Source organism: Ceratotherium simum, chromosome 17 (assembly GCF_057802395.1).
Source record: "Ceratotherium simum simum isolate JZ-2026a chromosome 17, ASM5780239v1, whole genome shotgun sequence".
Taxonomy (NCBI): domain Eukaryota; kingdom Metazoa; phylum Chordata; class Mammalia; order Perissodactyla; family Rhinocerotidae; genus Ceratotherium; species Ceratotherium simum.
Window position 1 is genome coordinate 47345381 of NC_141916.1, and position 24589 is coordinate 47369969.

Sequence of the window (24589 nt, forward strand, 5' to 3'; positions counted from 1 at the left end):
AAGGTTTTGAATAGAAAAAGTGAATGAGCAAAGCCGCGCTTTGGAAAATGAACGGGGAATCTGTGATTAAAATGGACTGGAGGAAAGCTGTTAAGTAGAAAACTAGTTAAGATGCTTTTTCAATCGCCCAGATGAGAGGTCGGGGACGGGGGGAGGGGCACAAACTAGGGCATCTGTGGTGGAGAGGCGGCAGTCGGCAGTCTCAAGGGGCGGGGGGCTACAAACACTGTGACCCTGGACTATGCAGTCGAAGCCAGGGTCAGAGCCTTAGGCTGGAGCCCGGAAAAGCACGCGAAGAATTCGGAGGCTGCGAAATCTGGCGCCCCGGTACCTGAGTTTGGACTCGGCAGTGGACAGAACAGGGCGGGGGATTAGGAAGTTCTCCACCACCGCTGCCTAAATCCTAAACGGGGGAGAATCTGTTTCCAGGCCCCCCGCGAGCAAGTCAGACTCAATACAGGAGGAGGAAGGGCCGGCGGAGGATGCCCGGCGGCCTGGGGTCCGCTGGCCCGCTCCCTCCCCGGAACCCTGGCGGGCAGCCCGGCGGAGGCGGAGCGCGGCCCTACCCGCCGATTCCGCGGCCGCGCGGCGTGTCCCGCCCCGGGCCCGCCCCCCGAGCGCCGTTCCGCGGGGCGGAGCCCGAGATGCCCCGCCCGCCCCCCGTGCGCCCCGCCGGCCCCCAGCTCGCCCGCCCGGTCCCGGCTCTTCTCTGTGGGCCCGCTCGCCCCACCGTCCCTGCTTCCACGTCCGCCGGTCCGTCCGGAGCGCCGCGGCCACATCATGTTGGGCATGATCAAGAACTCGCTGTTCGGGAGCGTAGAGACGTGGCCCTGGCAGGTCCTGAGCAAAGGGGGCAAGGTAGGCCCGCAGGGGCTGGAGCGGCAGGAGGGCCTGGAATGGGCGTTACGGTGTCTCGGTGGGCACGGCCCTCAGTGCCCGGCGCTGGGACCAGGAAGGCGGGAAGTAGGCGGTCCGGTGCAGCCGGGCCCAGGGCTCTGCTGGGAGGAGGGGAGACAGAGAGGAGAGGAGAGGTTGATTGGAGGAGAGAACCCCAGCTCGGCGAGATGGACAGCGCCTGCGGAATGCCTTCCTTCATTTAAACATTCCAAACATTCTGAACACGTGTTTGCTGAGAGACCCTCGGTTGCAGAACAGACTGGAAAAGTATTGTCCTTAAGAAACGCCCAACTAGTGGTGAGCTGAGTATAAAAGAGCAGGATCTGTGCTGCACAGAGGTAAATGTGCAAGGCAGGGAGCACAGGGGAAGCAGTCCCTTCTGCCAGGGGGTGAGGATGGGGCCTTCGCAGAAAAGTGTCTTCAGCTAGGCCTCACGGATGTGTAGGAGTGTGTGGAAAAGAGAAGAGCCTGTGCAAAGGCCCAGAGCTATAAAATGCCTTGGTGGCCAATGGAACTCCCAGAGCTGGTGCCTAGAATACAGGATGAACGAGGAGCGCATAGTTGCTCTATCCCCCCCCCCCCCCCCCCCCCCCGGGTTTAGAGCAGTGCTAATCCAGGCAAATTGGACTGCCCCTGAAAACAAGGAGTCTGCCACTAAATTATGATCTCCTTGCAGACAGGTACTTTGTGCATTGGGTGGCTGTTTTCTCAGCTCCCAGCTCAGTACCTCATCTGTTAAAGGACTGTGTTTTCTGGGGGCCAAGTTCTGGGCTTAGTACAATGATGGTCACAGAAAAGCCCTCAACTAAGACTTTAGTCTGGACTCTTCACGCAACTATAACCACAGGGCTGTCACTTCATCTTTCCATATCTCAGTTTCCTCAGCTGTACGTAGACCGAGCAGTTTAGCCCTGATCAAGGATGACATGTTCAAATGCCTGCAATCAGCAGGGCGGGTAATGGATATGAGTGAAGCTGGCTGTTTCAGACTATAGGGCAAGGTGGGGCCTGAGGCACATGGCAGGGAGAGCTCGGGTCCCCATCTGCAAAGGGCAACTCCAGGCAGTTGAGGCCGTGCAGTGACGTAAACCAGGGTTGCCAGATTTTTAAGGAAAACCAACAATCCAGATTCTTCATGTGAAATCTCTCAATTTAAAATTAACTCATTCAACAAATAACTATTTATTGAGTGCCACCTGTGTACCAGACACACTTATAGGCTACAGGAATAAACAGTGAACAAAACTGACAAAAATCCCTGTCCTCATGGAACTTATGTTGTAATGGCTAATGAACAAATTAAGTCAAATATATCATGTAGCAGATGGTGATCAGTGCTGGGAAGGGGAGGAAGGAATGGGGTGTTAGGGGTGAGGCTATGACTGTGAGTAGGGCAACTATGTCAGTTTTAACTGTTGGCAACTGACTACAAATGTCTGTAGACACTGCAGGCCGATTGAGGATCTGTCTGTGCCCAGATTGTGCCTGTGCACATGCCAGTCTGTGGACTCAGCCTGGCGGCCTCTAGGATCCCTGTTGGCCCTGACACTTGAAGAATCCGTGTGTTTCTGACTGCTCCCAGAGAGCTTTCCTTTCTGCAGTGGAATCGGGCTCACTTAGTCTTTTGGGGTTCAGGACCATTTGGGATGCCAGCTGAGTCTTAATGACAATTGCAAATGCAGGCTGGGGATCTGGGCTGGTCTGCTGCCTGGTTGCCCTCAGATCCCTTCCTCACCCATTCCCTGCTCTGCTCTCTGGGTCTCAGTGTGGAGTGGGGAACCCCTGTCATCTGTTTCCCAGGCTCCAGAGTCAGCTGGCTCCCAGCGAAGTTTGCCAGCAGGAGGCACCAGTGGGAGATAGGAGGATGGGAGAAAGGGAGGGGCCGGGGTATTTCTCCCTCTCCTTCTCCACCCTATCAGGTCTCTGGTACCAAGAGCTTCTCTGTGGCTCTAGTTCTTGCTACACAGGCCACCATGGTTCTAGCTTCCACCCAGTGACCCAGGTATCTGAGCACAGGTAACAGATAATCTCTTCTAGGGTGCTTACTGACCTGTAGGTTCCCTCACTGTCCCGCCCCAAAATCAACAGTCTCAAAGACTCTCTTTGAGAGAGACTCAAAGAAAGAGTCTGGGTCAGAAGCCGTTGTCTGCTTTCCTGAGCAAGTGGATGGCACACGGTCTGCCCCGAGGAGCTCGATTCCGGCTCACCAGATGTTCGGGACTGATTCCAGGCACCTGGTGGGGAGGCCCAGGCTGCTGGGAACCTTATCTGGTGCCTTCTGCATTGTTTGGGGAGGGAGGAGCACACACAGCTCTCTGTGTTGGATTGGGCGGGTCCTGTGGATGTTCAGAGCAGGACTGATATTAATAACCGACATCTTTATGGGATTTGTTTCCAGCCTGAGGACATTGGTTGGGACCCGACTGCCCAGGTTTGAATCCTGGCTCCACCACTTGCTCACTGTAACGTGGGCATGTTACTTAACCTCTTGTGCTCCAGTTTCATCTGAAAATGAAGATAAAAACACTAACTTTTTTTTTTTGCTGCGGAAGATTAGCCCTGAGCTAACATCTGTGCCAGTCTTCCTCTATTTTGTATGTGGGTCGCTGCCACAGCATCACTGACAAGTGGTGTAGGTCTGCGCCTGGGATCTGAACCTGTGAACCCTAGCTGCCAACGCAGAACGCACCAGACTTAACCACTATGCCATGGAACTGGCCCCCAGAAAACATTAACTTCTTCACAGGGTTGGGGGAGGGATTGAATGAATGAATCCATGTAAAATGTTTAAAATAATACCTGACACTTGGAAAGTACTCAGGTCGATTATCATTATTAATATTTTCTTATAATGAGAAAGCTGGCTTCCAAAATCAACAGGTATACTCACCACGTCAGGTGGCAAGGAAAAGAACTGACCTTCTAGAGGACCTTGCAAATCCCATAGCAAGGGGCATTCTTGCAAGATCTCGTGTGGGACTTGAACTTGACCAGGGTTCCCACTGAAAATTGGTGTTTGTGGCCACAGGCCAAAATCCTCATCTAGTAACTGATTAGGAGCATGAGGCAGAGGATATGGGGCAGAGGAGGGCTGTTATGTTCTATGTAACAAGGAAACGCACTCAAGACATTAAATTAGAGGAATCAAATGTGTTGTGCTAACTGTGTTGACTTAGGAGCTTTATTTTCTGCAGAAATAGAGAGAGCTCTATTTAAATTCAGCTCCCTGGAGAACTAGAATAGTTTTATGATATCCATCTCTCAAACCTAAATTTTCACAGTGATCCAGTGGCTCAAATGAGAGGTTATGGACGTAGATGCCGTTAAAACAGACGGTACCTGCCGTAGAACCACTTAAGACATTGTGACCTAGCTTTTCTCCAGGATAGATATAATTAGACTAGCTTCTCATCCCTCCACCCAGCTATGGCTATTGTATTCGTTGTCCTTAGAGTAAAACCAAACCAGGTTTTACTCCGCAGCCTCCTTTCCCACAATACTTATAGAGTGCCTACTACGTGCAAGACGCGCTAACAGATAGCGCTAACAGATACGGTGGTAAATGATGCAGACAGTCGCTCCCCCCGTGGGGCTTATGGTTGCAGATGGAGGTTAAACACATTACTATTCAATTATAATGACAGTAACTGTTGTGTTGTGAAAGTACAAGGGCCTATAAAAAGTCTCATGGGGAATCTGTTTTCAATTAGGATTCTCTCTGAGAAAGTGACTTTTAGGTTGGGACCTGATGGGTAAATAGGGGTTCTTCAGGCAGAGACAGGAAAGGAATACTCCAGGCAGAGGAAGAGGCAGGTGCAGAGGCCCTGAGGCAGGAATGACCATGGCATTGAAGGAAATAGCAGAAGGCCAGTGAGGAGGTGCTCTTGGTATAGCTGTCAAGGTAGGTAGAAAGCTAGGTGGTGCCTGGACCATCTGGGATAGGTTAGGACTTGGTGAATGAAGGCTTTTAGGAGGAGATTAATTAATATGATTAGATTTATATAAAATGCTCTGTATGTTCCCTGGGCAATCTCAGCCTCATTCACAGCTTTAGTTAGCCATTATGTGGTGACTCCCCAGTTTACATCCCTCTGCCAGTCTCCTGCTGAGCTCCAAACCCATGTGTCCAACTGCACCATGGGCAGCTTGCTCATCTATAGCAGGAGGCAGATGAACTGACGGGTGTGTAAGGGCCCTTCCAGCTCTAGAGTTACCTGCCTTTGGAGTTCATAGAAAGGAGGGACCACTCAGGAGGAAGAGGTAGAGCTGAGCTGAACCTTAAAGGATGGTAAACTTATCATGGGGACCTTCCATCTCTGAATCAAACTGGATTCCTTTCTTGGCAGCCTTTCCTTCTTTGCCATGGACTTTCTATCTGGGGAACAGCCTGAGAGTACAGATCACCTATACCATTCCCCAGAACTCTTTTCTGCTCTGGGACCCCTCAGATTTAAGACTCAGACATACTTGCTGAATCCTATATATGGATCACAGAAGTCAGTTGAACTAATTTGGAGTAGATGAAACTGACTTGCTGTCAGATCACCAACCTTGGACTAATGGTTACAAAATCCAACTCCTTATGACAGCCTACGAGTTCTTCAGGGATCTGGTCCCTGCCAGAATCTCTGGCCTCCTCTTGCATGCCCTACTTGACAGTCTTTTCTCCAGCCACAATGAACCACGTGTAGTCTTCACCATCATCATACTGTTCTTCAACTCTTCCTTTTACCCCTGTGGTACCCGCCAGCTGGAATTGCCTTCACTACACTATCAGAGAATTTGCTACATCTTATAATAATTATGTAATTCTTCTCACCACCCAACTGGCCTGCCCATATCATATTAATCTCCAAATCTGTTGCACCTGGCAGAGATTTTCAATAAGTGTTTATTCAGTGAATCAATGCATCCGTGACTAAATGTCCAGTTGGATGATCCAGAAGCACCTCAAAGTCAGCTTGACCTGACTAAACACGTAAACTCACACACCCATGCCCCTCAACTAACCTAAGTAGTCCTCTTCTGTGTTCCCACACTGCCCTGGCACTCTTCTCCCCTTAACCACATCAGCAGATTATAACCTGTTTTCCTGACTACCTCTGCTAGACCATGCCTCTTGGAATGTCGGAGACCATGCCTTTCATCTCTGTAACATAGCACCTGGCACGGTGCACGTGGTAGATGCTCTGTAGTTGTCAGTTGAATGAATTAAAGAAGGAAAGAAAGAGCAAAGAGCCAGCCAGCTTTTTCTCCAGTGAGAGCTTGTCATTGATTTCTCCACGTAAGAGAAGGAGCTTCATTAAATGACTTCTGATGCCCCTGTTCTGAGTTTGACACAGGCATACAAATGTCTGTTAGAAAGAACTAACTCGATAGCAAAGAAAGAGGTTAAAATATACTCACTTCACCCCCATAGCAGCATAGAGTCTTGCAATAAGCATTAGACTAGAGTTTGGTGATTTGAGTGCTGGTCCCAGTTCCACCATTTCGTAGCTGTCTTGGGCAACTCAGTCTGTCTGGTTCTTCATTTCTTTTTTGGTGAAATTAGTGTCATTGGGTGAACTTTAAAACCTCTTTCAGGCTGAAATTCTGTGATTCACAGAGTGGCATTTCTGGAATGTAAAACATTATAGGTGGCAGGACTGAGTGGGACCTCAAATGAAGGATGAGTCTGGTCCCTGCGGTGACAGACAGAGCCAGAAAGAGCAAAACGGCCCAAGGTTACGTAACACAGTTTGCCGCTGAAGGCTCTTTGGAAGCGTCAGACTCGCCAAGGGGAGGGCCTCACCACAGTCCTCAGAATTAGTAGGCACAATGCCTCAAGGTCAAGGCTGATTTGCAGCCTCTTGATTTTCAGTCTGGTGCAATTTCCCCTACCCCATGTGAAGGGAGGTTTGTGAAGTTGGCACTCAGGGTTTCCTGTCAGATTTCCCTGGCTCCTTTCTCACGACTCTCCTTTAATTTTGTATTACATAAACAATAGGTATTTTTGCATTATAAATATAAAATTATAATATTAAATGTACTTTTTCAGACTATACAGGCCACTCACAGCCCCACAGGCCCTCCCTCCTCCAGAGATTCATTATGTCCCCTTGGGAGTTGAGACTCTTCAGTCTAGGGTGTCATAGGAAAGCCTATTTGACCAGCCTGGGGCAGCCAGGTCCTCCATCATGTGCCTGTTTTTCCTAATTGTTAGTAAGAGAGGCAGCTCTTTAATCAATAAATAAATATCTATTGAGCACCTAACATATAAAGCTCTGTGGTATAATTCCTGTCCACAAACACTTTACAGCAGAGTTTTCAAACTGCACTAGGGTTCCATTCCCAGATGGTAAAATCAATATACAGCAAGTTTTTCTTCTTCTAGTGGAATAGAATAAAATTCACTCGAGTGGAGCGGAATAGAAGTAAACAGGACAGAAAGAAAAGGCAAGTATCAGAATGCATCCCGTCCAGAAGGGTGAAGTGTTGTTTTGTGAAACTTTCTTTCAATCACGTGTCTGTTCATGATAGGGCATGATGTAAAAATGTATTTCTTGTTGTGAATTGCAATTTTCAAAAAGTATGAAAAACACTGCCTTTCAGCACATTCAGGAATACAAAATTATATCGTGAGACATCAAACAGCAAGGAGGAGGAAGAGGTGGAAGGAGAGGTGTGTGGGTCTCTGTGGGAAAGGATTATGCCCTTAGGACAGGGACTCAGCGCAGAGAGTTGTGAGGGGGCAGGGGATCACTGCCAGGGAGGAGGGATGTGTGCGGATGTGACAGTGGAGGTGAGCATTCAGGGGAGTTGTTGTTTGTTGTTAGTGCTGTCAAGTTGAGTCAGTTCTGATTCCTAGCAACCCAGCAGAGCAGCGCCCTGCCGGGTCTTTTTGCACCCTCCTCTCACCTTCCTGGTGCTGCATCAGACAGTGCTCCCCCGCTATCACAGGGTTTTCATGGCCAATTTTTTCAGAAGTGGGTAGCCAGGTCCTTCTTCCTAGTCTGTCTAGTCTGGAAGCTCCACTGAAACCTGTCCATCATGGGTGACCCTGCTCCTATTTGAAATACTGGTGGCAGAGCTTTCAGTATCAGAGCAACACTCAGCCTCCACATGAGGACAACCGACAGACAGGTGGTGTGGTTCCCTGACCGGGATGTGAACTCGGTCTGCGGCGGTGACAGCACCAGATCTTAACCACTAGACCACCAGGGCCTTCAGGGAGTCAGGGGTATGGTTTAGTGATGTGACTTGGGAAGAAGAATCACGTCTGGGAGTACAGCGTGAACCGAACTACTCTGATCCTTCTTGAATTGCAGCCCTACTACTAGAATGAGACTAATCTTGGGGCCTTAAACTTTTGTGGGATTGTTGTTGTATTTCTTTGTTTCCTCCTTTCCCATTTTTACTTCTTCTCTTTTTCCGAATCTCCTGATATTCAGATGTTGGATTTCCTGGCTTAATCCTCTGATTTTCTTTTCTCTTCTGTTTTCTACTTCTTTGCCTTTTTATTTGACTTTCTGGAAGATTTCCTTCAACTTTACCTTTCAGCCTTTCTACTGAATTTTTCATTTCTATTATATTTTTAATTTCCAAGAGCTCTTTGATCTCTGAACATTCTATTTTTGTAGCATTCTGGGGATGTTCTGGGTGGTTTGGGATGCAATATCTCCTCTTATGTCTCTGAGAATATTGATTATATGAAGTTTTTTCTGCTGTCTCTACCTTGGTAAGAAATCCGAGAATCTACTTCTCATGGCCCCTTATTCTCAGGCCTGTCTCTTCCACGCTGTCACCGTATCCAGGCTCATTATGGAAAGTTCCTTAGCAGTTTATGCCTCCTGTAACTGGATTCTTACTGCTTCTAGAGTCATCACAGGTTGCTACTTTATATTTCTGTGTATTCTCTGTCTCTAGGAAGAAGTCTCCTTTGAGGAAAGGGCCTGTGAGGGCGGGAAGTTTGCTACAGTGGAAGTGACGGATAAGCCTGTGGATGAGGCTCTAAGGGAAGCAATGCCCAAAGTCATGAAGTATGTGGGTGGCACCAATGACAAGGGTGAGTATCCCTGCAGGATGTGGCTCTGGTCTCAGAGGGGAGCCTTGCGTGGTCTCACTTCATCAGTGGAAAACACAAGAGAGGGGCCACAAGGCACCTGTCCCTACCTGTTTCAGTGGTACGTGAGCTTGCTGTGCTGCGTGAGCAAAGAACTCTGGGGACCACACTAACGTCATCCCAGCCTACCCCTCACTTTGTGGTATCCCTGCTCAGTATCTCTGAGTTCATGCTTCTCTCCCAGGTGGAGACGTAGGCTCTGTTTTTTTTTAACTCTACAGTGCTTATGGTGTCTTTGGATTGGTTGACTGGGTGAAGTGTGCTCACAGTAAGCCAAGCCACAGAGATAGGCCAGCTTCTGACTTGAGACCTCCGCCCCCAGGCTGGAAATCTCGAGAGTCAGCCCCCTGGTAGCTCAGATTCTGCAGGGTACTAAGGCTCAGTGAGCAATGAATATGGCAGGTCTCTAGCTCTGTTCTGGCAAATGAAGGATCTGAGAATTCTTAGGCTGTTCCACTCTGGTAGACTTTGCCATCCTTGATAGCTGCCTCTCTTTTTTTTGTTGTTGTTGTTTGTTTTTTTGTGAGGAAGATCAGCCCTGAGCTAACATCCATGCCAATCCTCCTCTTTTTGCTGAGGAAGACTGGCCCTGGGCTAACCTCCGTGCCCATCTTCCTCCACTTTATATGGGACGCCACCAAAGCATGGCCTGACAAGCAGTGCGTTGTCGGTGCGCGCCCGGGATCCGAACCCGGGCCGCCAGCAGCGGAGCGCGCGCACTTAACCACTACGCCACGGAGCCGGCCACTGCCTCTCTATTTTTAAAATGGTAGGCCTGAAGTTTCAATGTACCTGTAGCATGTAAACCATATTTAAATATAAATTTAACTCGTAAGGTCTCTAATTTGGACTATACTTTGGAATCACTGCAAACCCAAAATGGGTCAGAAAGCAAAGTGAAAAAGATGTCATGTTTAATTTGTAGGATATTTCTCAAGCTGATAATTTAGAAAGTTAGAAACTGATATTCAGTAGCATTTACTAGGACCAGAGTAACCAGACTTTGGACAATAAATCAACCAGTAGGTGGTCAAGAAGAAATCTTTTCCTTCTTAACACTGTCATAACATTTTTTCCGAAGAAAATATGTATAAAAACTATAAAACTCATTAAAGAAAATCTTAAAATAACAAAACAGCACCCCAATCCATCTTTTCTGATATAATCATTGTTGTCTTGTGAATGTATTTCTTTAGGGCTTTTTAATAGGCTTTTTAAATGTAATCACAGTGCTTGTGCAATTATATATCCTGCTTCTGTTACATATTTCATAATTATTTTCCACTGTTGCTAGATAATCTTCTTAAGCATAATTATTAATAGCTACATTATGTTATATCCTGTGCCTATAATTTACTTGGATATATTCCTGTTTGGAGCATTAAATGGCTCCCAGTTTTTCACAATTATAAATTCTGCTGCTATGAATATCCTATTACCTATAGCCTTTTCCATATTTTGGATTATTTCCTTAAAATTCTGTCTCCAATACCCATCTCACTCTATGGGTTTTTACGTTTTCAGGAATCGGGATGGGGATGACAGTACCTATTTCCTTTGCCGTGTTCCCCAGTGAAGATGGCTCTTTACAGAAGAAATTAAAAGTCTGGTTCCGGATTCCAAACCAGTTTCAGAGCAACCCACCAGTTCCTGGTGATGACAGCATTAAGATTGAAGAGAGAGAAAGCATCACTGTCTTTTCCACGTAAGGAGACAATTCTTCAAGCATCCAAGGGTAGCACTTGATTTCCATAACCACTCCTTGATCATCTGCAGTGAGCATTTGCATTAAATTTATATTTTTCCAGTTTCGTTGAGATATAATTGACATATAACATTGTATTAGTTTAAGGTATAAAATATAATGCTTTGATATATGTATATATTATGAAATGATGACCACAGTAAGTTTAGTTAACATCTGTCACCTGACATATTACAAACTTTTTTTTCTTGAGATGAGAACTTTTAAGATCTATTCTCTTAGTACCTTTCAAATCTATACTACAGTACTGTTAACTATAGTCACCTTGCTGTACAGTACATCCCTAGAACTAATTTATTTTATAGCTGGAAGTTTGTACCTTTTGACCCCCTTCATCCATTTCTCCCACCTCCCACTGACCCCACCACCCTGCCTCTGGCAACCACCAGTCTGTTCTCTGTATCTATGAGTTCAGTTTTTTTTTAATTCCACATATAAGTGAGACCATGCAGTATTTGTCTTTCTCTGTCTGACTTATTTCACTTAGCATAATGCCTTCAAGGTCTATCCGAGTTGTTGCAAGTGGCAAGATTTCCTTCTTTTTATGGCTGAATAATACTCCATTGTATATATGTACCACATTTTCTTTATCATTCCTCTGTCAGTAGACACTTAGTTTGTTTCCATGTCTTGGCTATTGTAAATAATGCTGCCATGAACATGGGGGTGCAGATGTCTCTTCAAGATAGTGCTCTCATTTCCTTCAGATGTATACCCAGATGTGGAATTGCTGGATCATATGGTAGTTCTGTTTTTATTTTTTTGAGGAATCTCCATAATGTTTTCCACAGTGGCTACACCAATTTGCTTTCCCACCAACAGTGCACAAGGGTTCCCTTTTCCCCACATCCTCTCCAACACTTGTTATTTCTTATCTTTTTGATGATAACCATTTTAACAGGCATGAGGTGCTATCTCTTTGTGGTTTTGATTTGCATTTACCTGATGATTAGGGGTGTGGAGCACCTTTTCATGTACTTGTTGGGCAGTTGTGTATCTTCTTTGGAAAAATTTTTATTCAGATCCTCTGCCCATTTTTTAATTGGATTGTTTGGCTTTTTTGCTATTGAGTTGTATAAGTTCTTTGTATATTTTGGATATTAACCCCTTTCAGATATATGATTTACAAACATTTTCTCCCATTCACTAGGTTGCGTTTTCATTTTGTTGATGGTTTCCTTTGCTGTGCAGAAGCTTTTTAGTTTGGTGTCATCCCACTTGTTTATTTTTGCTTTCGTTGCCTTTTTTTGGTGTCAAATCCAACAAATCATTGCCAACACCCATGTCAAGGAGCTTATGCCCTATGTTTTCTTCTAGGAATTTTACGGTTTCACTTATGTTCAAATCTTTAATCCATTTTGTATTGATTTTTGTGTATGGTGTAAGTAAGATAGTGGTCCAGTTTCAATCTTTTGCACGTGGCTGTCCAGTTTGCCCAACATCATTTACTGAAGAGACTGTCCTTTCCTGATTGTATATTCTTGGCTGCTTTGTTGTTAATTAGTTGACCGTATATACATGGGTTTGTTTCTGGGCTCTCTATTCTGTTCCATTGAGCTATGTGTCCGTTTTTATGCCAGTATCATGCTGTTTTTGATTATGATAGCTTTGTAATATACTTTGAAATCAAGAAATGAGATGCCTCCAGCTTTGTTCTTCTTCTCAAGATTGCTTTGGCTATGCAGGGTCTTTTGTGGTCCCATACAAATTTTAGAATTATTTTTCTGTTTCTGCAAAAAATGTCATTGTAATTTTGATAGAGATTGCACTGAATCTGTAGATTGCTTTGAGTAGTATGGACATTTTAACAATATTGATTTTTCCAATCCATGAGCATGGACTGTCTTTCCATTTATTTCTGTCTTCACTTTCTTTCATTAATGTCCTTTAGTTTTCAGTGTACAGGTCTTTCACCTCCTTGGTTAAATTTATTCCTAGGTATTTTATTCTTTTTGATGCAATTGTAAATGGGATTGTAGTCTTAATTTCTCTTTCTAAGTGTATATTATTGATGAATTAAGTAAGAAATTAAGTAAGTCCTGACAATTTCTCGCTTCGATTTCTTCAGCCTACAGCACACAGACATTTGCATTGTATCTGAATAAATGCCTTTGCCGGTTGCTAGATTGACTTGGATACAGCGACTTTCCCCTCAGCTTGAGCTGAGCACCTATACTAGCCACCGCAGGGTTCTGGGAGCCTCGGAGAATATCTAAATCAGGCTGTAGTTTGAAGCCATGAATATGTAGGTGGCATAAGGGCTGGGCGTACCCCATTTTTACCCCAAACTCCTCTTGAATGCCCGAAGGGCAAAGAGTGTTTGCCAGAGCTGGATGGCCACCCCATAGTTATTCTCAGTCTGTGGTCCTTTGAGCAAAGCACACATGCATCCCATTATTACTCTAGTCCTGTGTCCAGGGCCTCACCTGGGGCCATGTTCCCTTGACTGCAGAGAAGAACAGGTGCAGATGGTTGCGTGTTTTTATTCTTTGGGCCTCAACCATCCCTCAGAAACCAGGTCTCTTCTAGATCATCACTGACTCCCCATTTGTTAGAATCCTGCTGGGTGACAGGCACTGAACCATGTGCAGACAGAGACCAGGAGCTTTGCCAGTAGTAACCATAGGTGGGGGAGCGATTCTGCTCTAGAACAACTTCAGGAAAATAAATATACAGATAATCTTGGACTGGACAGTTTTGTCCACTTTCAGAGGCCTTCAGACTTAGGTATTTGGCTGCCTGCTCCGACTCTGCACCTGAGGGTGCAGCTGTCACTGGAGCTAATACTAATGCTGACGTGAGCTTGGCTGCTCTGGGCCGTCCTAGGCCAGGTGACACAGGGCCTCCCAGAGGACAGTGAGTGTACTGCAGCTGGGCAGCTAGCCCTGGAGCCTCCAACTCTTCTACTCCAGTCCTCCTTCAGACTTTCCAGCCTTCACTGCAGAGGCTGCAGAGAAAGCACACTCTAATTAAAGAATATCTTTTCCTAGTACAGGGACTAGGGTGGGGAAGCGAGGCGCCTGTGGTGCAAAATTTAAGGAGGCACTCACTCTCACAGTTGTCCAGTTGCTGGATTGGCACTGAGAGTGAGCGTCTCCTTAAATCTTGTGCCGTAGGTGTCTCTGCTGGCTCACGCTGGTTCCTGCTCCGTCTTTTCCATCCTCTTTCCTGTGTCTTGGGAGGCAGCCTGGTATAATATAATGAACACACATGTTTCAGTTTGCATCCCAGGATGATGCTTGGGAAGTTAGCCTCTTTAAGACTTAGTTTCCCCATCTGTTAAGTGCAGGTATTGTAACCTACCTCATAGGATTATTGTTAAAGAGTATCTTCAGTGTTTACTAAGATACTCTTTATAAATTACTTAATGTTTATGTCCTGTAGTAGGTTTCAGTAATTATTCTTTCTCTCTGCCTCTTCTTATTTCATAAAGAATGAGGTTGACAGGGCCGGCCCCATGGCTTAGCGGTTAAGTGTGTGCGCTCCGCTACTGGCGGCCCGGGTTCGGATCCCGGGCGCGCACCGACGCACCACTTCTCCAGCCATGCTGAGGCCACGTCCCACATACAGCAACTAGAAAGATGTGCAACTATGACACACAACTATCTACTGGGGCTTTGGGGAAAAAAAGAAAGGAGGAGGATTGGCAACAGATGTTAGCTCAGAGCCTGTCTTCCTCAGCAAAAAGAGGAGGATTAGCATGGATGTTAGCTCAGGGCTGATCTTCCTCAAGAAAAAAAAAAAAAAAAGAATGAGGTTGACATGATTAAATCAGTTCACATAAGATTTCAAGCAGAGGGACTAGTTTCTAGCATTTGTTTTACCAGACCCAGGAGAATAAGTTGGTACAATTTGGTATGTACCAATGGTACCATCCAATTTTGTTCTTTTGTCTTTAACTTTTTAGTATGGTAATTTTCACTTATAAAAAAATAGAATAAGATATTGAAACCCTATGTATGCATCACTCACTTTCAATGATAATTAACTCAAGGCCAATTTTGTGTCCTGTGTACCCTACCCTGGATTATTTTTAGATGAATTCAAAACATTGTATTATTTCATTCATAAATATTTTAGTATGACTACTGAAGACCTTAAAAATATGGTCATAATATCTTATTACTCCTAAAATTTTAACAGCAATTCGTTAATGTTATAATGATATAAAATATCCAGTGTTCAGATTTCTCCCATTATCTCATAATGTGTGTTTACAGTTTGTTTGACTCTAGATCCAAATAAGATCGATCCATTGCAATTGGTTGGTACATCTTCTAAGCTTTTATTAATCTGAGCTTTTCTCACAACCACACCTTTTCATTTTTCCTTGCCATTTATGGATCATTTGTCCTATTTTTCCCCACAGTCTGAATTTTGCTGATTGCCTTTCTGTGGCATTTTAACAGGTTCCTCTGCCCCCTGTATTGCCTGTAAATTAATAGTTGGAACTAGAAGCATGATCAGATTCAAGTTTGAGTTTTGGGAAAGGATATTTCGTAGCTGGTGTTGGGTACCTCAATCAGGGGCTCATAACATTTGCTTGCCTCTGTTTTCATGATGTTAGTGACTGTAGATCACCATTACCTAGATGCCTTATTTCTTTAGAGGCTGTAAAATAATAATGTTCCCTACTTTTTCTTCTTCATTTATTAGCTGGAATACTTCGATAAAGAGAAACTTCCCCTCGTCTACTATTTGGTTTCCCTGAGATAGAGTCATAGAGAAAAATCAAGATACCGTCTCTTTAACTTGATACCTTCTTTTTATTTATCAGTTTTCAGAATAATGATCTCATTCCGTAACATCCTCCAAAAGGGAAGTAGTATTGATCTCTGTTTTTTGAGTAACAATATAAACATAGGAATTTAAACATAATGGATGTGTTTCAGTTCTTTGCAGTTATTATTCTTATTGGTGCTCAAATTGCCCCATCTTTGGCCAGTGGGAAACTCCTCAAGCTGGTTTCTTAGTCCTTTTGACATGACTCTAGTAGTCCACGATAGCCTCCTTGCTTTCTGGTAGACAAGATGTTTCAAGCACATCTTGACATTTCTTGCTTTAGAGCTGGAATTAGCCATTTCTCCCAGGAACCCTGGTTCCTTATGATGGGAAAGGGTATCTCTTTAAAAAGTACTGTTAAAGCCAGGTCTATGGAAGGTTCCTTTTAATTCTCTGAAACCTAAACAGATGAAAGTGACAAATATGGTGTCTAGCCTGGCTCAGTGAATTTTTTTTTTACCTAACATATGGTCCTAAGTTAGCATATGGTCATTCCTCAGCTAGCCACTTGGTGTCACTACACAGCCGAATGTTATTTAAAAGTACCTTACAGTGGAAGGCCGAGTTAATGAGGTAGTAGACGGCAAAAGTACTATTTCAAATACGCAGTGAGTGCATTAGATGACAAAATTAATTCTAAAATGAAAACCTCGGATCCTTAATTCAGTCTTCCTTTTTTATGCCCTTGTGAAAGGATGTCCACAAAAGGGTTATACCTTTATTAACAGTATATAAGTGCTTTTTAAATGAATAGAAGGCTATGAAAAAATTACACTGTCAGAAATCCTTTTAGTATTCACAAGAGGCAATAGAATTTTCCTCACACTTAAATGAGTGCCCACATTCCAGACCACTGTCCTCCCTCTGTGTTCTGTAAAGGCCCCCAGGTTAGACCTCGGCCCCCTTAGCGCAGGTCACCGCTGGGTTCAACAGAGACCAACAGCAGGAGAAGTTGGAAGGTTTTAATGAAACTTGCATGGTTTTAATGAAAGGTCTGGGGGCCAGCCCCGTGGTTTAGCGGTTAAGTGCACGCGCTCCGCTACTGACGGCCCGGGTTTGGATCCCGGGCATGCACCAACGCACTGCTTCTCCAGCCATGCTGAGGCCACGTCCCACATACAGCAACTAGAAGGATGTGCAACTATTACATACAACTATCTACTGGGGCTTTGGGGGAAAAAAAAAAAAAGGAGGAGGATTGGCAATAGATGTTAGCTCAGAGCCAGTCTTCCTCAGCAAAAAGAGGAGGATTAGCACGGATGTTAGCTCAGGGCTGATCTCCCTCACACTAAATAAATAAATAAATAAATAAATAAATAAATAAATAAAAACTGTTTAATGAAAGGTCTGGGTATAAAGGAAAGAGTTGGAAATGAGGAGTTCATAGTCATGGTGACCTGTGCTCCCATCCCAGCTCTACTGCTTAAGGGCCACAGGACCTGTGGCATGTTACCCAGCCTCTCCAGGCCTCAGTTTCCTCATCTCTAAGATGGGAGAGAGAGTACCTAACCCAAAGTATTGCTATGAGGATGAAATATGATATCTGTAAATGCCTGCACGATGCTAGACATTAGCTGGACACTCAGTAAATGTTAGCCTATTCTTCTCTTCTTGACTTCACCTCCGTCTGAGATTTAAATAAAGTTTTACTAGAATTAACAACAGAAAAGTCAAGCGACTACAGATACCCTTGAGATCACACCTCAACTCTAATAATTATGAGTTTTATAACTCTGGGTTTTCTGAGCTTCAGTTTTCTCATCTATAGAATAGCACTTATGATGCATTGTCGTGAGGGTTCAGTGAATTTATGCATATAACAGAACTTTGTCAGCTATGAGGCACCTAAGGTTGCCGATGTTGTTTCTTTCTCTAAATGACCAGGCCCTGACTGAGGCCACTAGCAGCTTGGGAAGTTCGACCTAGAGGAAGAGAAGTTTGGAAGAAAGGGTCCAGCTGCTAATCCTCTAGGGTGTTCCCATATTACCGCTTAGGAGAGCTACAGACCAACGTTGGCCCAGTTCCTAGATAATTCCAACACCCACTTGTAATCCCAGGAGGTTTGGGCCAAGGGTGACATATACAGCTTTGCCTCCTTGGCCTGCTCAACACCCAGGCTCTCTCACTTCAATTCCAAGGGGCCTCACCTGACCATTCTGTCAAAAATATCACCCCGACCTTCTCTACTCCCTTACCCTGCTTTATTTTTTTTCACATCTCTTATCATCACCCGCGTTATATACCTATTTGTTCATTCATTTATTGTCCTTTCCCTCACTAGAATGTTCTTGAAGACAGGGCCTCTGGCTCTTCTCTAATAAGTGCTCAGTTAAAAGTCGGTGAATAAATAAATGAATGAAAGTCTTCGTCCATGCCTTTCCTGCACTTCTCGTTTTTTGCTCTCCTCCCTAAAGACCTTGGTCCTCTCTCATAGCTTCAACTGTCAGCTTTTCATTAGTCATTCTCCAACCTGACCTCTGTCCAGCTCCCTTGAATGTCTTTTCATTCATCAGACTCACTGTGGAGACTAAGGCGAGGCCCTTTACACATTCATCATTCATTCAAAAACTCACATATTCATTATTCACTTATTCCTGATATTTCAGGATTGTGTTGTTCCAGAGATAAGGAGTGATATCTGTGGATTGAAATTATAGGGAAGCGTATTTATACTCAAAAATAAAAACATTCTGGCATAAAGTGTCTACCAGTAGAATGGACAGATGACGAGATGATGAAGTCCTTGCCCTGGAGGAATTCAAGTGCTATCTGGACAGATAGGGGACAATCGTGTTATGTAATGTTAGTACTAAGTAGGAAGTTCGGTTCCATTTGACAAGTGTTTATTTTAAGCCACCTCACCTCTAAGAGCCCTGCCAATGATAAGATTCTGTATCTATACCCTAATTAATCACCATTCATTTCCCCGCATCAGTCTTTTACAAACTGATACTTGAAGGGGCTTCGGTCACCATTTTTGGGTGAATGGCCCCAAGTCAGCATGACTACTGCTACCTTTGCTCCCAAGCACCAGCCTTACATTTCCAGCTCCCCATACACCTCCTCAGGTATCTCCCAAATCAACATGTCTGAAATGGAACTCAGATTTCCTCCCCAAATCTGATCCCTTGTGTTCTGGTCCCCTCCATCCCCTACCCATCCCATTCAAATGTCATCCTGACTCTTTTACCTTCCACATCAGTTATTGGCCAGGCCCTAGTCACCTCCTAGCTGTGCCTCCCCTTCCATCTGCACTGCCATGGTCTTCATCAGCTCTTGCCTGAACATTGCCATGGCCTCCTACTTGTATCTAGTTCTTCGACCTCTGCCCCTTCTAAGTTGTCCTTTGATCACCACCAGCCCTAAAGCACAGGACCGACTGCACTACTTTCCCTGCTTCTCGGCTCTGGTTGTGGGCCTCGGGCCTCCTCTGACCCAGGCACACACTAGGGTTGGGACCAAAACCCAAGCCAATAATAAAATGAGAAGGGGGATGGGTAAACTTTGGGCTGGGTCCCCAAATGTTTAACCAGGCAGTGAAGCCAAGTAAAAATGGCCTGTCATGGTGTTTACTGGCCTCCACAACACAGTCCCACTCCAAGTGTCCACCTGATCTCAGAGCGTCCCACCCACACCTCCCAGCGGGGCCCCCCTCACACACACACACATAAACATCCACTTCTGCACGTTCACTCACACCCACCCTGCTCCTCTCAAACCCCCTCCCCGGTCTCTGCTTATTGGAAGCTCTGAGAGGACAGGAATTTTTGTCATATTGTTCATTACCAGAAGAGACACTCAATAAATAATTGCTTAATATCACATCCTCCATAATGCCTGTTTTTGTGTTCTAAGTCAGCACCAATCATTCCCTATTCCCCATCCCCAGAGCATTCTTTTTGGGCCTTCTACCTCCATTCTAGTGCTTCCTTGGCCCTGTACAATCTTTGTGTGTGTTTCTGTCCTGACCACTACAGTTAGACCTCACGAGGGTAGCAAGACGTCTTTATCATCTTTGCAGCTCTGTGGTGTCTAGCTTGTGTTTTGTGCTCAGTGACACTCCACTCAATAAGCAGGGTTCAGTCTGACTGAATGAAATGCCTTATGGTGTTAAGCTTCTTTCCTGTTGATGTGAAATTATCAGCTCCGTCTTATACTTGTTTGGCCTAGCACAGAGAATCGTGCAGACTCTCCGCACATTTGGGTTGACTTGTTGATTGTTAGAGTTCTAGACCAAGCTGGATGGTCAGGCTCAGAGTTATTCCATTTCTCTTTCTTCCTCACTGCATGCCTGCACCTGATACTCCCTGAAAGATAACATATAGTCATTTTTTGCCTCCTTAGACCAAAACCTCCATCTGCTCGCTCATCTCCCTGATGCCTGTGTTATCTCCTCCCACCCCCACCCCCCAACTCATCCATACCCTTTTAATCAGTTCCTTTTGTGTTTCTGGAATCCAGAGCGTGTGTGTCCTTCCACGATTCCCATGGTAACCAAATTCTTTGTTCGGAATACTGAGCTCTGACGTTGGGTGAGATAAAATACAGTGCTCTGGAGGAGGGCTTCTTTGAAGATGGAGACTTAGAGACTTGTTAACAGGCTTACAAAAATAATGTATAGACCTCATATTTCTTTCCTTTGAGGAGCTCATAGCACTTTACGAGCATCCTTAACCCCCACTCAGATGTGCTTGTGAATCTGGGGAGCTATGGGTGCTGTGTGGTTGTCCTCCGTGTATGGCTTGGAAGCTCAACAGGGGGAGTGAGGTAGCTTGTCCGTGAACACGACTGAGGCAGCCAGGTCTGGGCTTCCTTAATATATTAGGGCTGTGGGCCTGGGAGGGTTTGGTTTTATGGCTTGTTTCTGTGGTTCTCGGATCCAGGTTAGGGTGAGTTTGTTCAATTTGCAGTGAAGAGGACACACATGTCTGTTCCATAGCCCACCCAACTCTGCTTGTTTTCTAGTAGAATGTTTCCATGATGAAGCCATAGGGAAATCTGTATCCTCATTACCAGCTTCTCAGTCAGCCTGGGAATAATATAAAAAGTTTTTTTTTTTTTTCCAGTAATGAATTTAAGAATCCCCGAATGATGACCTTCTCCGTATCACTCTCTGCCAGGTCTCCTTGTACTTCTCAGACACCTCCTTCTCAGTGGCCCCTGCCAAGTCTCTGCCTCTACCCACCACTTGGGGACTAGGATTCTCAAGAGCAACCTATTGACCCTCTGTTTACTTGCCGTCAAGGCGTTGTCTCCTTCCTGCCATGATTATAGCCAGTACCTATCACTGGTGACTCCCAAATATCTGTCACTAGACCCATCTCTTTCCCAAATCAAGATCTCTGACTCCAGTTCTTTCCCAAGTCTAAGGAGATTTTCACAGTACCCAACACACAGTTAGGTACACAATAATTGTTGCATGGGTGTATTTCATAGAGGCACCTTCTTATCAACACGCCCATAAACCAAATTATTAACCCTCCACACCCCTCCTTTCCAAAGTGACTCTTCAGCCTAGAATCCCTCTTCTGTTAGTGGCATCAGTTTCCATCCAGAGATTTAACTAGAAGCCTGAAAAATCTTTGACTCTCCCCTCTCCTTGATCTCCTCTCCACATCCAGTCACCTCTCAAATTTGCCTTTATTCAGGCCTTTGTCATCTCACACTTGGCTGTTCCTGGCCTCCAGTGACTCCATTTCCCTCATCCCTCCACTGCCACCAGAGGGCTCTCTCCAAAATGCAGTCTGATCATGTCGGGCCCTTACCTTAAAATCCCTTTGAAAGTCCAGCTTCGCGTCTAGGATCAGGTTCAAAGTCCTTAGTATGGCATTCAATGCCCTTCCCAATGTGGCTCCCGTCAATCCACTTTTCCTGTTTGAATTCCTACCACTGTCCCCTTATTATGTGCTTCAGATCTCATATAAATGAGTGAGTATGGAGGCAGATCTATCAACCTGAAGACAGTAACTTGAACTGTTTATCCCAGAATTGTTCGTTTAGCCAAAGGGTCTAATAAGTGTCAGGCACTGTGTTAGGTGCACAGGATACAACAGTGGACAAAAGTGACAAAGATCCCTGCCCTCATGGGGCCTATATTCTACTAGGGGACTCAGACCATAAACAGTGAGCACAATCAATAAATTATATAGTTGTTAGAAGGTGATAAGTACTGTTAAAAAAAGAAAGAAAAAGTAAGACAAAGGAAGAAGAACAGGGCTGTGGTGTAGGGTTACAAGGTTAAATAGAGATTTGAGAGTAGGCCTAATTGAGAAGGTGATATTGTTCATTGAGCCAGTCCTTTATTATTAGGCTCTCTTCCAGGGTTCATGGTAATACCTTAGATTACTATCATGTTCCTCAAGGAATTGAATGGCTGTTCTGAGCAAACTGCAAAGGAACAATAATAGCTCCTGTTGGTTGTGAGCTCACTGTGTGACAGGCACTGGGCTGAGCAGTTTGCACAGTCTTTTCTCTTCAGTCTTTACAGCAGCCTTCTGAGATTGGTGCTCTCATCCCTATTTAACAGATGAAGGACCTGCAGATTAGAGAAATTAAAGCATTTACCCAAGACCATGAGCTAGAGAGTGGCAGAGGGAGGATTTGAGCACATACCCAGCCATTTGCCTCCAACTGATGACTGAAGATATTTGAGGACCACTGCTTTGAATGTTTCCAAAAACCAGTAGCTTAAAGAGCCAGCGTCATCCATTTTCAAAGAGAACAGTTTAGTGTTGCAGCAGGAGAGGAGGCTGCAGAAAGCACGCAACACCTGCTCCCACATCCAGCATCTGGTCTGTTTCAGACAGGTGGTTCTCAATCTATAGACATTCTTTGAAAATAATTCCAGTGTCGTGCAGGCTTTTATTGCCAGAATAATCCTTCCTTAGCGTTCATTCTCTCTCTGCTAATCCAGTTTCCTCTCATTTGAGCTTCAGTGAAGCTAGAATTCAACTTTCTTCATCTGCCTTATAATCTTTGGTAAACTTGAAGAACCAAGCCCCCTCTGTTCCAAATTGGTCTCAGCTCTGTCCGTGTTCTGTAGCTATTGTCTAGACATTAGAGTAATCAGTCCCTTAGAGATGAAATCCTGGGTGTTTTCACATCAATAACCCTGTAATCAATGTGCTGAATGCTTGCTGAGCATGACTAACCACTTATAAAAGAGCAAAGGCTGACTCAGAGGACCCCACCAAAAATAACGCATTTGGCCTAATCTTGGCCTGGTACAGACTTTTGAGTCATAAAGCTCATTAGAAATGGGGATGTGTTCAACTCTAATAAAGATTTTAGTGCAACCCAGATTCGGAGTGGTATATTTAGGGTAGGCCACAGGATGGATTTTGGAGTGTAGGCAGATGACGTAAGGAGCGAATAATTATCTCAAAAAGACAAGCTGTATTGCTTCTCTGTCCCCACCTCTGCCACCAAGAGAAAAGCCTGATTTAGGAAAAGTCTCTTTACTTACTAGAAAAAGACGGCTTTCATGATCTGAGCAGAAGAGGGGATTTATTAGAAGTGATTTCTTTATTTGGGGCATGTTAAAAGCTTGCCTAGGGGCCCTCCCAAGACCTCCTCGGGTCCCTGCCTTTGGTAGCTCTGTTTGTTAACAAAGCTGCTACTTGTCACTGCTGTGATGTGCTCGCTTATTAAAACTGCTCTGCTGTGGGAGGAACGTTAGCTGCAGCTCCACCCTGACACCCCTTTATCCCCTTCCTTCCCCAGCTGGAGACAGGGGCAGAGAAGAGGAGCGGCTGGGCCCGTAGAGGGAGCTAGAGAAAAGCGTCAAGGCATCTCTACGGGAAATTTCAGAGAGGAAAGGAAAGCTCACATTTAGTACATGACTACTGTTTCAGGCTCTGCATTAGCGTTTTTCACATCCATTATTGTATTTAATGCTCATAACAACTTTGGAGGAAAAAGAAAACATATCCCATTTTTACAAATAAAGATCTGAGGGTCAGAGAGGTCAAATCCATCCATCTAGGAAGTGACAGATCCGCACTCTTACCACTATAGGATGCTTGTCATGATAAGAGTGGTGAGTGACTTCCCCTCCCTCTCGGAGACCATGTCCTTTCTTTTATTTATTTATTTATTTTTGTGTGTCTGTGAGGAAGATCAGTCCTGAGCTAACATCCATGCCAATCCTCCTCTTTTTGCTGAGGAAGACCGGCCTTGAGTTAACATCTATTGCCAATCCTCCTCCTTTTTTTTCCCCTTTTTCTCCCCAAAGCCCCAGTAGATAGTTGTATGTCATAGCTGCACATCCTTCTAGTTGCTGTATGTGGGACGCAGCCTCAGCATGGCTGGAGAAGCGGTGCGTCGGTGCGCGCCCGGGATCCAAACCTGGGCCACCAGTAGCAGAGCAGGCGCACTTAACCGCTAAGCCACGGGGCCGGCCCCACCATGTCCTTTCTTAACCATCCCCTTGCTCTTGTACCCTCAGGCAGTTTGGTGGATACGCCAAGGAAGCTGACTATGTAGCTCATGCTGCCCAGCTGCGTACCGCCCTGGAGGGCACAGCCACTTACCGGAATGACATCTACTTCTGTGCTGGGTATGACCCTCCCATGAAGCCCTACGGACGTCGCAATGAGATCTGGCTGGTGAAGACATGAGTGGTTCACTGAGCCAGAAACTTCCTGGGTGTGTGCTTCTGTGTCCACTTACTCGGGGGGCAGGAGGGAGCAATGCTTCCACTGTAACTCCCACTTAACCAACTTTCCTTCAAAACCAATTACTGCCAATGATCTGAAATAAGCGTATTCTATATACTGAGGCTCTTTTTCTCATGGTGGGAAATAGTTCAGCGAAGATCGGCAGCATTTCTCTAATTGATTTAGAAAATTCTGTGGTAGACCAGAAACACCCCAGGAGCATTTTCCCGGCTATCTGGTCACTAAAAACTGATTTTTTAAAATTGTTGAATCTGTCTTTTTGGTATTGAGGGGAAAATGTAATTTGTGCATGATCTTTCATCTGTAATTCTTATAAGAACTTTGTCTACAAAGAAACCAAAAATAAAGATCTTCAACTAAAACAGC

General features: G+C 45.0%; 1 protein-coding gene across 1 annotated transcript; it reads left to right on the top strand.

Moving 5' to 3' along the window:
- Positions 1–665: 665 nt before the first annotated feature.
- Positions 666–24589, top strand: HEBP1 (heme binding protein 1). The gene is made up of 4 exons (XM_004435391.3): positions 666–858; positions 8803–8941; positions 10523–10703; positions 23992–24589. The coding sequence occupies exons 1-4, from the start codon at positions 781–783 to the stop codon at positions 24161–24163; spliced, it is 570 nt and encodes a 189-aa protein (XP_004435448.1). The 5' UTR covers positions 666–780; the 3' UTR covers positions 24164–24589.